Genomic DNA, 13,094 nt, shown 5'->3' with positions numbered 1-13,094 from the left:
AAAGAGGAAGTTAGGTAAAATTGTTCCAAATAAACTTTAGCTAAAGGAAAGAGGTCTCCATGTTCTGGTGTCTAAATTTAAAAAATAATTAGCGTCTCGTTTACTTCAATAGTCGGTGCCAATATTCATTTTAATTGTCGTGAAGATTTGTGCCCAAAACAATTATTGATAGATTACGGAATTTCTCAATTCCATCAAGGGGAAGGTACCTAGCTTTACTATTATAAAAACTAGGACACGTATTTTTGCATGTGCGTTGCGTGACACTAAGGAAAATCATTCTATCATGTTCTATACAATTATGTTCATTGATTTAGACAGATTTCAATTAAAGCAGTGTTGACAAATCCTAAATAAAATGCATTTTTATCTTTGATGCCATTGCTATGATATAAAACATCCGATTTGTAATTTTCTGACACATGTTAATCACGATATAAAACAATATTAAGCTAGCGTATGATAATAGGTTTTCATATACTTTTAGCAGACATTATTTAGGTGAAATTTCATCATCTGTTTGGCCACATATTTAAAAAATATGTATCACATAGAAGCGTTAACGCAACAAGATTCATCACTTCCGCAACAAGTTAATTAGTTCTTTATTGCAACAAATAACAAGTAGCATCCATGACACTGGAGTAATGTGGTAGTTTGGAGTGAACCAACAAGCATCAATCCATACATCATGAAGTAGACGAAGCACATGACTTTATTAGCCTGAGTCGATTATTCGTCATTTTCATGAATAACCATATCATCACTTTCATATTCACTAAATATTTCGTCACTGATGTCGTGTTCACGTAAAAAAGATTATGTAATACAAAGCAAATAATCACACTATTGAGAGAGTATTTTTTAAAAAGATAAAAGTTTGGTGTAGAATTAATTTTTTTGAAGCTCCCAAATAATGATATTTGACCCAAATACTAATTTTTTCTAATATTTGAAAATTTGGATCATTTCCCAAATAATGACAAATTCTATGAACCAACACAATTTACCAAATTTTTTCTCAAATTTTACTTAAAAAATCTATGACCAAACAGGTATGTGGTGAGAAAAAAGAAAGTGAGAGGGTGACTATGAATTGTTTTTGGAGCGGCAGAGGCAGGTTAAAGAAGTATGAGGAGATGTAATAATTAGGTATATTAGCCATGATATGGTGTTAGTCTCAGCTTATCGAGCACATAATCATAAATAGAAAATTGTGGAGAAAAGCAATTGTGATTGAAAATTAGTAGGTAATTGAATGTTAGTCTGATTCCTATAATTTCATATCCTTTGAGTTCAATTAGTATTTGTTGTTGTAAGTGGGTTTATCGAAAATAATTTTTTTTACTTCGAAGGTAAAGAGATATTCGTCTCAAATATCATTTTTTGAGATTATACTATACTATATTGTTGTTCGTGGGAGGATATAAAATATGTAGAAGAAGGCGTATACAGTGTGTAAGTAAGAACGACGTCGTTAAGTTCTTCCCCTTCCTTGTCTTTGAGACAGTTGTGCACCAAGGAACAGAACAAAAGGCAAAGCACCAGCAGGCAGCAAGCAGTGTGAAACCAAAAAAAAAGCATTTGGTGTCGTGTCTGAAATGCTTCTCTCTCTCATTCGCTCCCTTCAACCGCCACCTGCTCAATGTAAAGACACACATATATATGTGCATTTATTTATACACAGAGAGAAAGATAGAGTGCAAATCTCTTTTTTCTTTTAAATTTTCAGGAGAAGAAGGAGGAAAAGGAGCAAAGAGAATTCAAACCTATGAAGAAGAAGTCGTCGGCGGCGATGGCTATGGCGGCGACCGCCGGAATGTCTGTCAGAAACGTGTTGTGGTTGTGGTGGAAGTTGTTGGTTCTGGTTTCTCTTACTATTTGTGTGTTGGCTTTTCTCAAGCTTCAAAACTACTCTCTGTCCGATTCGGAACTTTCCTCTTCTACTTCTTCAATTTCCAGTAGATCTCGAGCTGTTTATTATACTGGCAATCCCAAAGTTGCGTTCCTCTTTCTAGTGCGCAGGAATTTGCCTCTCGATTTCCTTTGGGGAAATTTCTTTGAGGTTAGTTGATTTTCATTTTTCAGAGCAAAAATTCATCAAATTTAGGATCAGGATAGCTCTTTGTCCTCCCTTTATTCTCTTTTGTGATGATTGAACTCTTCTTGCAGCTTCAAAATGTGTAACTGTGCATATTTTTTGGGAATAGTAGTGAAATTTCTATCTTTCTTAAATTTGCTAGAGCACAATGGAAATGTGAAAGTTATTAGGTTGCGCAGATATTCCCTGTTTCAAAACCTGAATATTTGATATCATTATCTGTTTGGTGTTTGCAGAATGCTGACCCTGGCAATTTTTCCATATATGTACATTCGGAGCCTGGTTTTGTTTTTGATGAGTCTACAACAAGATCAACTTTCTTTTATAATCGCCAATTGACAAATAGCATCAAAGTAAGTGGTTTACTTCTCTACTGTGTTGAACATTGTAATACAAAAGTTTTCTTTTTTGTATCTTTATTGTGTTTTTTTTTTGGGGTGATTGAAGTAATTTCATTTTTGCAGTGACATGAGCGTTTAATTCAATAAATTCATTTTATTCTTTTTCTTTTGTCCTTTTGATCAGTCTTTTGTGTTTATTGCTCTTGGATATTATCAGGAAATGTATCTGATTGAACTTCTATGTAGAGATTTCGTAGGTTGCATGTAATTTCCTCCAATAAGTTGGAGATTACATTCTAAACCTTAAACTTATATATTATTATTGCACCAACCTATGAACGATTTTTGGTATATGGTAAATCAACCACTCTAATTGGTAGGACTCTTTCCGTTTTGGGCGTACCAAATTGATCGACAGTGTTCCTAGTATTCCATTTGTAATATTATTTTGTAAACTTTCACAACTTTTAAGGATTTAAAAACTTTTTTTTTAAGTTCTAAACTATGATGTGATTTTTCCTGTATCAGATACTCTCAATTGGACTACCTACTACTTTAATATCTGTATCCACTACCATCAATACAAGATTTGAAGTCAATTTGACATTTTAAAAAGCGGTCTCATAAAAAAATGTAGTAATTCATTTACTTCTGTTTGCTCTTTTTATCACTTTCATCTCTTTACCAGAACGATACTAAGAGTTACCTGTAGGTAGCTTGGGGAGAATCAAGTATGATCCAAGCAGAGAAATTATTACTTGGCGCGGCACTTGATGATCCAGCAAATCAAAGATTTGTTCTCTTGTCGGACAGGTAGACTTTTTACTTCAAAAACATTTGAACACATCTCTCAGATAAGTCTGTCTAGGCGGCTTGTTAGTGTGCATGCACGTGCCTTATTGATGCATGGCATTCTCAGCTATTGGTTTTCACGAACTATCTTTTTATGCTTTCGTTTTCCTCATGACCCTGATTTACTTGATTCTTTCCCTTAAATGGAGAAGTCTAGCATCTTTCAAAGCACCCCTTCATATATTTTGAAGTTTCTTTGATGATCAAACTATTTAGACACATTTCTTTTGAGTACCTATAACTAAGATCGAATCTCTTATTGGCCATCTCAAACTTAATAACCTATTCACACCTTTTGTTTTGTAAATTTACACACAGCTCAAACCGTGTGATCTGAATTGCGTTTGAGGGAATACTTGCATTAGATATCAAGACTCGGGTATAGCTGTAATATTTTTGGTTCTTATTATTGAAGAAGAAGCAGTCATACAACTTTTTTTGGACATGCTTAGCACCAATGCTAATTACTATCATTACTATATTGAATAGACATGGACATGGTAGGAAGTGAATTCACACTGGAATTATTGAATGGACAGCACAATCATATTCTTGCTTGGTAAATGGTCATAGTACATTAATAAGACAGAATACAAATTTCGTATCCAAAAAAGGGGGAAAAAGAAAAGAAAAAGAGAACAAATGCATATTCAAAACTTTCTCGCGCACATACAGTCCATGCTAAATAACTTAAAAATCGTCCAGTATGCAGTTGCACTAGAGACTAAGTGCCTAGAAAAAATTATCTTCTTGACTTCTCGTTAATGAATCATGAGAAAGCATACTTCAAATGTAGTGTGTTCCAATTCTTTTATCCATGTATTTCCCTTCTGTTTGTTTCACCCAATTATTGAGTTATGCTTTGTGCCTTTATTTTAAGATTTTTTCTCTAAATGTGTAATGGTTGATATTGCAGCTGTGTCCCACTGTACAACTTTAGCTTCATATACAACTACTTGATGGCTTCTCCAAGGAGCTTTGTGGACAGGTAACATGGATGATAAAACTTGTGTGATTGCTGGACAGGTGTTGATTTTGTGGAACTGGTAGGAAAGGATAGATATAGAAAAAGCAATCAATTCCTTAAGTGGGTTCAGGATTTAAGGATCTGGTTGAATTACTAATGAATTATTTTGAATTCTCGTATTTGCATCAACATTGAATGAATGAGGTCTGTTTGTCTTCCAGTTTTCTTGATAAAAAGGATGTCCGCTACAACCCAAGGATGTCACCCTATATACCAATGAGCAAATGGCGGAAAGGGTCACAGGTAATTGCCCCTCAGTCTTAATTATAAGCACATCTATGTCCCATCAAGCTCTACTATGAAATTCATTACTCTATCGTGATTAAAAAAACTAAATCCATTAACGTGTGTATTTTTCTGCTCTAGTGGAGTTGAATTTTCATTAATTTCTTGCTAAGCAAAATTCAAGGCATATGATAGGGTAGAGGGGTGTTGACAAGCAGGGTGTGACAACTCTAGAAGCTTCGAAATGCTTGTTTTTTCAGATTAATCCAAAACCATGTTCAAAGATCAAAGGGGAGGAGCACTTACCAGCTCCTTCAAATGGGAAAATGATGTACAGAAGTGAAAAGTAACTCAGGAACCAAGGAGGTCTGCAAAAAACTTGTGCTGATAACAACTAAAAACACCTATAAACATGATTTAAAAAGCACCTATGTACTTGAAACGTGTCAACCTATATAACTACCTAACAAAAATTGAAAGATATTATTCAGAAAAAAATTACGCACCATCTTAATGATCTTTGTTGAACTTGTATCTGTGAATAAAAGAAATAATTCAATACGTGAAAATATAGTCCATGAAATCTGAGAGTCCTTGCCGTCTTAAGCGTGGGTTAAGGCCTTATGGTCAATGAAGTGAATTGAGAACCATGAGGTATTGGGTTCGAATCCTAGCGGAGACAAAAACGTTTAGCGATTTCTTCTCATTTGTCCAATCATTGGTGGACAGGGTTAGAAGGTACCCCATGGAATTAGTTGAGGCATGTGTTAGTTGACCCAAACACCATGAAAGTTTCTTGTTAGATCAAGATTGTGTTCTAAACATAAGATTTTAGCATGACGATCAATCAATGTGGGAAATATTGATTGATTTTTGCCCCCTAAAATGTCATCGTGACCTACTAATTTTAAAGGATAGTTGCGAACTTCAATGAGAAGAACTATTTTTTTAATTGACGAAATTTATGTGTGCTCAAGTTATTGTTGCTCTTTAAAGATCATCTTTAGTTCCTGATCCAGAGTCATTTTTAGTTTCATCCAGCAGTTTTTTTCACCTTTTAAAGTTCATAGTTTCTGTATTCTATAAGCTAGATGGACTTGTTTTTTGAAGCTCAGATGTTTTTTTAAAAAAAATCGCAATATCTCAAATCAATAAAATATACTGCATGAGCGTATGCGTATGACACTGGTCCATATCTGCTTCTATGAGTTTTGACTTGACATTTTAGTCCAGTGGATCACTTTAATCAGGAAGCATGCAGAAGTGGTGGCAGATGATGATGCTGTGTTTCCAGTCTTCAAGATGTTCTGCAAGGTTCAATATCATATGCTCTTCCCTCTTTAAACTTCACATGTGTGTTTACGTGGATAATGCTATAAGGTTAACAGCATGCTTAATAAAGCATTGGTACTTAAGGTTTATAAAATTACTAGTGCTACTCAACAGCCTAATATCCCTCGTTTACTAATGTATACACGATGATGGACATGTTTTTGTAGTTTAATGTCTTTCGTAGTTGGGTTACTGTCCGTTGCACTCTCTAATTGGAACTGTTAAGTGTGGTTTACACTGATGCATCATACCTCATATGCTTTTAGGTGATAACTGATAGAGTCATGATTTAATCTTGCAGAGACGTCCACCGCTGGAAGCCAGTAAGGGAAAAAATAATATTGTAAGTCAAGAGTGCCTTCTGCTAAGAAGATGCATTTGAATATTGTGCGTTGGCCATGATGCTGTGCCGACTTCCTCAGTTGGCTCCTCTCCCTTGGCCCCATCCTTTCTTGCGTCCGTGTTACTCTTGTCATTCCAAGAACCACCCCCACCCCCACCCACCCCACCCCGTTATACAGACATAACTTCTCCTCTATTGATACTTGTTTCTTCTAACCTTGAAATAAACCTTGCAGAAACTTCAGAAGCAGCACAACTGCATTCCAGATGAACACTATGTGCAGACATTGTTGGCGGTAAGTTTCTTCCCATCTTTAGGCTTCTTGTCTGTTCTCAGGACTCTGAACTTACCAGACTTATTTACCTAGGATATTTTTATCTTTAGTCTTATTGTGTGTTCTCAGGACTCCGTACTACATCTTTCTTTCGGAAATCCATTCTTTTAGATAAGATACACAAAGTACTCATGCTTATTGATATATCAAGGATTTTTCTGTGTGGACTGCTTGAGAATTATTCTTCGGGACTAAGGTTCTAATTTTAATTGGTTTACAGATACATGGGTTTGAAGGAGAACTTGAACGTAGAACGATAACCTATACAGAGTGGAATGAATCTGTGACAAATATGGAGAAAAAGGGTTGGCATCCCATAACATTTAGCTATGCAGATGCTGGGCCTGTACAGATCAAGAGAATAAAGGTGTGTATTTGGATATGTCTAATAATTTGTTATCTCTAGCTTTGGGCATTTGACGCTATGATCATATCTGGTTACAGTTTCATGTTGGCATAGTTTCAGCTTCTCTTTCTTTGACTTCGCTTTTTGGTTTCCTTATTAACTTCCCCGCTGGTTTTCCTTCATTCCCCTTTTTGGTTTTCCTTCCCCGACTTCCATAGTTGTTTTCTTTCTTAAAATCTTTTGTTGGTTATTTATATAACTTCTCTAGTTGTTTTTGTGTCTTCAACTCTTCTGTTTGGTATTGCATTAAGATATATTGCCTACTGAACTGATTGCTTTGTAACTTGCTATCCTTACAATTTTTACAGGATATCCGCAATGTTTACTATGAAAGCGAGTACAGGACAGAGTGGTGTCGGAATAATTCTACGCTGGCCCCCTGTTTTCTGATTGCAAGGAAATTCTCAGGAGGGGCTGCAATGCGCCTCTTGAGTGAAGGAATAGTTTCTCCATTCGACGCCTCCTCTATAATGAATTTGACACCATGATATATTAATCAGTCTCTTTTTATTAGTTTTTATTTGTCATATACTTCGATGAGAGGATAAGTTGCCAATTATAACTTGAGTGTGTCACAACACCTCACTGATTTAGGAAATATACACAAGGAAGCTGATAAAAGTATGGCTCATGTAACACAGTACTGTAGATATTTTAAAAGAATCACATAACACTCTTGTGATTATCTGTCTTAAAATGTTAGGAATTTTTTTTAATTTCCTTTTTTTTGGGTTCATAGTGCATTATATTTGGAATTTGAGAAAACGAGGATTGTTGATTTGTGTTGTTAGCAAAATTAGGGAAATGTCCATACTACCCGAATATAAATATTTCTATCAAGTTTACTTGTTTCACTAAGAACTTGTCTAGAACACTTGCTAGACTCAAACAAGTTCCTGTTTCCATCCTTGATGGCGTGCTCTGAGCTCCCACATAGAAGTGACTTGTCTCTGTGCTTCTAAAGCATTTTCAGCCTTTTCTCTAGCTTCTTCACAAGTTCCCATACCTGATGTACATTTGTCTGCCTCCTTTTGATATTGGGACACCATCTTTTTGGATTCAAGCAGTTGCATGTCTGCTCTTCTCTGGTTTTCCACTGTTTCACCTTCCATTTGCTTTAATTCCTCTGTCAAAAGAGCTGTGAAGTTTCTCTCCTCCTCCTCACTCACCCCGAGATCATGTTCCATGCAATCTATGAAAAAAATAGAGGGAAAAAAGACTCTTTTATCATTCAAGAAATTTGGTGGTGATAATAACTAGCAAGTATTCATACCTATAATATTTTGTTTGGAAACTCCTTTTTTACTAATTCTACTTAATATTTTATGCTTATTCTATTTAACCCAAAAAAAAAGAGGGGGACTAGCAAAAGGGTGAGAAAACTAACCTGTGAAAGTACTCGCATTCAAACCTGGTAAGAAAAAAGAGGTGAACCATGTCAAACACTCTATTGAAAACATCTAATATCAAGAGTGTAGCTATGAATTGTTTAATTTGCGTGACATAGAGGTGGATTCAAAATTTAGAGTCTAAGTGGATTTGAAATACATGTGGTTTGCTTACATCCCATTTTAGCTAAGCCAAAATATTATGTCAGCTATATCATTAAACATACATACTACATATTATACACATGCATGTGAAGTACTAAACAATCAAGAGAGGAAATTGATTCAAAAGGGTATTGTATATATAATACCTTGTGGAAAAGAGTGAATTTGTTTATCATTAGAGCAATCACAAGGACAAGAAGGGCAAGAATAATGGGTGGATGAAGAAATAGATTGAGAGAAGTGCCAATAGAGGGGTGGACCAACTACATGATAAGCAGTTATGCACAACCCCATAATTAACACCCCAAACATCACCTGCTTCCCACTCCATCTGCTTCTTCCATGTTTATTCATTTTTCTTCTCTCTCTATGTTTGGATCTTTTCTTCAACGCTTATGTTTGTCTATATGTTAAAGAGGTTTTTCAGGATCTTTGTGCTGTGTTTACCGTGTTTTATATGTCTTTAAGAGGTTTTTCAGGATCTGCATAACCAATAATCAGCTCTTTTTTGCTTTAAGCCCAACAAAATTCTAAATTATTTTCTTTTAGATAATTATTAATGATATAATTATGTACCATCTTTTTAATCATTTGTTGTCATTTTGTTATTGGTTATAATGATTATTCACTCTATATTACTTTTAGGGATTCTGTTTAAGGTAATAATAGTAGATGAAAGTGATAGATGTATAATTAATATTGCAATCATTTCCTACTAATTTCTCGTATTCACTGGAATTTATTTATTTATTGAAAAAGAAAAAACATCTTTGGCTTGGTAAGGTTTCTTCTTTCATTAATAAAAATAGACCCACTTCTAGCTAATTAGACCGTGACATACTCCAGATTGGAATTATAAGTGCAAGGAAATAAACTCAGTTTAATAGACATTGTTTCCCAAATGTCTGTATTGATCATAGAATAATGTTAACCGTTGCCATATTTGGATGTAGTTTTTCAAAATCAACAAATCTTACTGAACATCAACAATCTCAAAAAAAATAATATGAAATGACTATAATATCAATTGAATAGAGTGCACCAACATGGGTTATGATGCACTGGTTGGAGTGTTTCACCCTTAATCAGAGGGTCTTGGCTCCGAACCCTGGCATAGATAAAGAGGGCTGAATACTTGTCAATCTTTTCCTATTTAGACGCCTATTGAAACGCATGAACTGAGGCAATATGTAAATGTTCCCGATTCGCTGCAAAAAATTTAAGGTACAAGTTTCCTCGGGTTCTTTCACTAATAGGTGCATCAACCTAGTTCGGTTGCTTCTTTGGAAATTACCTTGTCCCATTTGGTAGATCCAATTCAAATATTTGTACTGCCATTTCAACTTGTAGCAGTGAAGTATGCATATGTTGTACTGAAACATGGCTTAGAACAGGAGGTCGGAATGGAGCATATGTATAATAACACAACAATGCTGGCTAATTAGCAGACTGAGAGCAGGTTTTCTTCTCTTCAAGTGTGAGTGGTAAGCATATAGCAGGATACAATGGACGAAACGTGCTTACCTAATATAATAGAGTTAGACCAACTGCTCCTTGATAGAAAATAAGTCTTAGATCCCTTAAGGAGGTCCTAGGCGACAAGCATAGAATGACGAGTGACTGCAGGAAGAGTCAACGGATTGGGAGGCAGGAGGAAAACTGGAATTGAATATCACTGACAAGATCTCCCTTGGCAATTCTGACAATGAATTTCACTGACAAGAAACAATTGAGCAAATATCAAAAGATAAAATCATATTAACACTTGAGGTGAAGCAGATAGTGAAGGGATTACGACTCTTATGCAGAACAGAATAGTACCTTCCCCTTCACCATCAGTGGATTGGCAGTTAGTAGTTGTAACACTTCCTGGAATCCTTGCTTGTGCTCAGATGAAACGGATATTTCCTAGTTCAATATCTAGTACCACAATGACATACTGAACAAATTGACATTTAGTCGAGTATCCGCAATGGAAAAAACAGCACGGAGAAAATGTTGTTCATAGGCGCTTATGATATATCCTCTGTGTTAGACATGATTACCCTTTCACTGATCTCCTCACTCAAATTCTTCAGAACCAACATTATATCTTCCTGCTGAGGATGAGAGGTTTGGCCCATAAAAAAAGTTGTTATTACTCCGTGTAAGTCAATAAAACTCCAACCAGGAAGCTTTTTGAGCCCAAGTTCTCTCAACTGGACCCAGGTCTTACCAACGCCTTCCCACTGGGCCATTGAAGCATAACTATGAGCCAATTGTACATACCTTCCAGCGTCCTCATGATCTAACTCTGAGATTTCTTTGGCAACGACATCCCTAAGTTCTTCCAGGGCTTTTGTTTTGCAAGCATCGAGAATTATACCCAAAGCATTGGCCATTGGTTCTGGAAATTTCATCTTATAGAAGTTGTATCCATCTTTCACCTTACCAGCTCGACAAAGTAGGTCAACTATACATGCACAATGTTCGAGTTCAGGTTCAATCTTAAAATCCCTTTCCATAGTATCAAACAAGTTCAAACCATGGTCCACAAGTCCATTATGACTACATGCATAAAGAACAGATAAGAAAATAACACTGTTTGGTGTAAGACCACTTTGCACAAGCTCCGTATACAACGCCAGAGCGGCTTCCCCTTCACCATGACTGCCATATCCAGAAATAATTGTGCTCCATAAAATGAGATCACGTTCTATGACCCTGTCAAAACACTTCCTCGCACTGTCTAAGTCACCACATTTGCAGTACATATCAACCAAAGCTGTACCTATCTTAACACAAGGTTCAAGATAGCTCCTTACAACAAGATTGTGGATCCACTTCCCTTGCTGATATGCTCCAATCGAGGCACAAATTTGAAGAAGGCAAACCACTGTTACTGAATCAGGTCTTTGATGAGCTATCCTCATTTCATTAAACAAATGCAATGCCATTGATAAATGCCCATTCTGGGCATTCCCGGCAACAATTGCATTCCAGGAGACCACATCTCTGTTTTTTATCATATGAAAAACAATAAGAGCTTGCTTCAAATAGCCACATTTTGAATACATAGTGATAAGAGAATTTTGGGCAGCAGTGTCAATGGCCATTCTTTGCCTGAACATATAGCCATGTATAGAAGTTCCTACTTTCAATGAACCTAATTGAGCACAAGCTGCAAGTGCACTTGCTATGGTAGTTGTAGAAGGTTCAGTTCTACTACACAACATGCTTTGAAACACTTCAAGTGCTCTATCTGCACGTTCATTCTGAACAAGTCCTGAGATGATAGTTGTCCACAAAACTACATCTTTATCTTTTGCTCGCTCGAAAATCTTAAATGTATAATCCATGTTCCTACATTTTAAATACATAAACATAAGTGATGTCTGAAGATGCACATCTAATTCAAATCCAGCAGCAACTATCTGTCCATGCACCACTTTTCCAAATTCAGCACTACCATCTTTTGCAATTGCAGAAACCAACGCCCCATATGTTTGATGATCAGGCCATGAATTTTCTGAACTCATCCTGTACATAAGCGTCAATAATTCTTCTGTGTTCCCCACTAAAGCACACGCTGAAACCAAAGAATTCCAAGAAACAATATCTTTTTCGTCCATCCACTCAAATAACTTCCTAGCATACTCAATTCTTCCACATTTACCATACACATTCAACATACAATTCAACAACGCAATGTGACCCATAAAACCATATTTTACTATACAAGTATGCAAACACTCCACATGAATGCTCTCTGATACTCCAGAAAGCAGAGTCAACACGGTAACAGAAGTCGGCTTTATTCCTTCATGTAACATAGAATTGTACAGGTAAAAGGCATGCTCAAAATCACCAATTCGTGAGTAACACCCAATAAGAGTCGTCCATGGGACAATGTTCCTCTCAGGCATTGTATCAAACATTTTGTGTGCATGCTCTGTAAGCCCAAAAGAGGAATAAAAACTGATTAAGGAAGAGCCAATATAAGGATCAGAAGAAAACCCATTAACGACCACATGTTGGTGTAGCAAAAGACCGTGCGGGAGGAGGTCAAGAGAAATGCAGGCTTTGAGGAGAGTGGGGAAAGTGAAAGGGTCAGGACGTACAGAGGACTTGAGCATGGAGTCGTACGTGAGTAAAGCATGATGGTGGGCACCTTCTGAGGAAAGGCGGTGGAGGGTGGCGTTGAAGGACTTGGTGGTGGTGGTGGCCGCGGCGGCGGATGCAGCAGCGGAGGAGTGGAGAAATGGCGGCTGTTTTAAAGGGTGGAAGAGGACGTTGAGTTTGAGCTTATGCATAATTCATGGTCACATTATTCCGGGTTTTTTCTGCACTGAACTTTTGTTCAAAATTTATAGAAGGTATACCCAGGTCACCAGAGTTTCCATATTGGTACTAAATACTAATCCCTTCAAATTTATTATTAACATTATATCAGCTAACATCGAAAATTTAAAGTTCACGGTGAGCTATAGTTTATGAGTAAAAAATACGTGCAGCGTCATCACTGAGATAAAATATGACTTCACGTTAACATTCAGTGACCAAAATAGAAAAAAATAATAATTTTATGACTTAAATAATAC

The 13,094-nt window shown here is 36.3% G+C and overlaps 2 protein-coding genes across 5 annotated transcripts; one reads left to right on the top strand and one right to left on the bottom strand.

Annotated features, from left to right (window-relative positions):
• Positions 1–1,428: 1,428 nt before the first annotated feature.
• Positions 1,429–7,726, top strand: LOC107011920 (glycosyltransferase BC10). Of its 2 annotated transcripts, XM_015211603.2 has the most exons (11): positions 1,429–1,647; positions 1,733–2,065; positions 2,338–2,454; positions 3,155–3,255; positions 4,211–4,282; positions 4,483–4,564; positions 5,780–5,860; positions 6,180–6,221; positions 6,457–6,516; positions 6,776–6,922; positions 7,270–7,449. In XM_015211603.2, exons 2-11 carry the CDS (start codon positions 1,772–1,774, stop codon positions 7,447–7,449), a joined length of 1,176 nt encoding a protein of 391 aa, XP_015067089.1. In that variant the 5' UTR covers positions 1,429–1,647; positions 1,733–1,771. The 2 variants fall into 2 exon arrangements, with proteins under 2 accessions (XP_015067089.1, XP_027770173.1); XM_027914372.1 differs by lacking the exon at positions 5,780–5,860 and having other exon boundaries at positions 1,429–2,065; positions 7,270–7,726.
• LOC107011919 (pentatricopeptide repeat-containing protein At4g04370) lies at positions 7,644–13,040 on the bottom strand. 3 transcript variants are annotated; one of them, XM_015211604.2, is made up of 4 exons: positions 10,336–13,040; positions 8,661–10,229; positions 8,349–8,372; positions 7,644–8,153 (listed from the first exon to the last, which is right to left on the bottom strand). In XM_015211604.2, exon 1 carries the CDS (start codon positions 12,804–12,806, stop codon positions 10,527–10,529), a length of 2,280 nt encoding a protein of 759 aa, XP_015067090.2. In that variant the 5' UTR covers positions 12,807–13,040; the 3' UTR covers positions 7,644–8,153; positions 8,349–8,372; positions 8,661–10,229; positions 10,336–10,526. The 3 variants fall into 3 exon arrangements, with proteins under 3 accessions (XP_015067090.2, XP_015067088.1, XP_027770172.1); XM_015211602.2 differs by having other exon boundaries at positions 8,830–10,229; XM_027914371.1 differs by having other exon boundaries at positions 10,039–10,229.
• Positions 13,041–13,094: the final 54 nt, after the last annotated feature.

The sequence above is a fragment of the Solanum pennellii genome, chromosome 2 (assembly GCF_001406875.1).
Source record: "Solanum pennellii chromosome 2, SPENNV200".
Lineage (NCBI taxonomy): Eukaryota > Viridiplantae > Streptophyta > Magnoliopsida > Solanales > Solanaceae > Solanum > Solanum pennellii.
This window is presented reverse-complemented; position numbering and strand designations above follow the sequence as displayed.

Bases quoted from the DNA above. Each gene is read 5' to 3' on its own strand.
- LOC107011920 (XM_015211603.2), top strand. From the start codon at position 1,772: ATGAAGAAGAAGTCGTCGGCGGCGATGGCTATGGCGGCGACCGCCGGA. The intron at 5,861-6,179 runs GTTCAATATCAT...TTAATCTTGCAG, and splicing joins TCTTCAAGATGTTCTGCAAG to AGACGTCCACCGCTGGAAGC. The intron at 6,222-6,456 runs GTAAGTCAAGAG...TAAACCTTGCAG, and splicing joins GTAAGGGAAAAAATAATATT to AAACTTCAGAAGCAGCACAA.
- LOC107011919 (XM_015211604.2), bottom strand. From the start codon at position 12,806: ATGCATAAGCTCAAACTCAACGTCCTCTTCCACCCTTTAAAACAGCCG.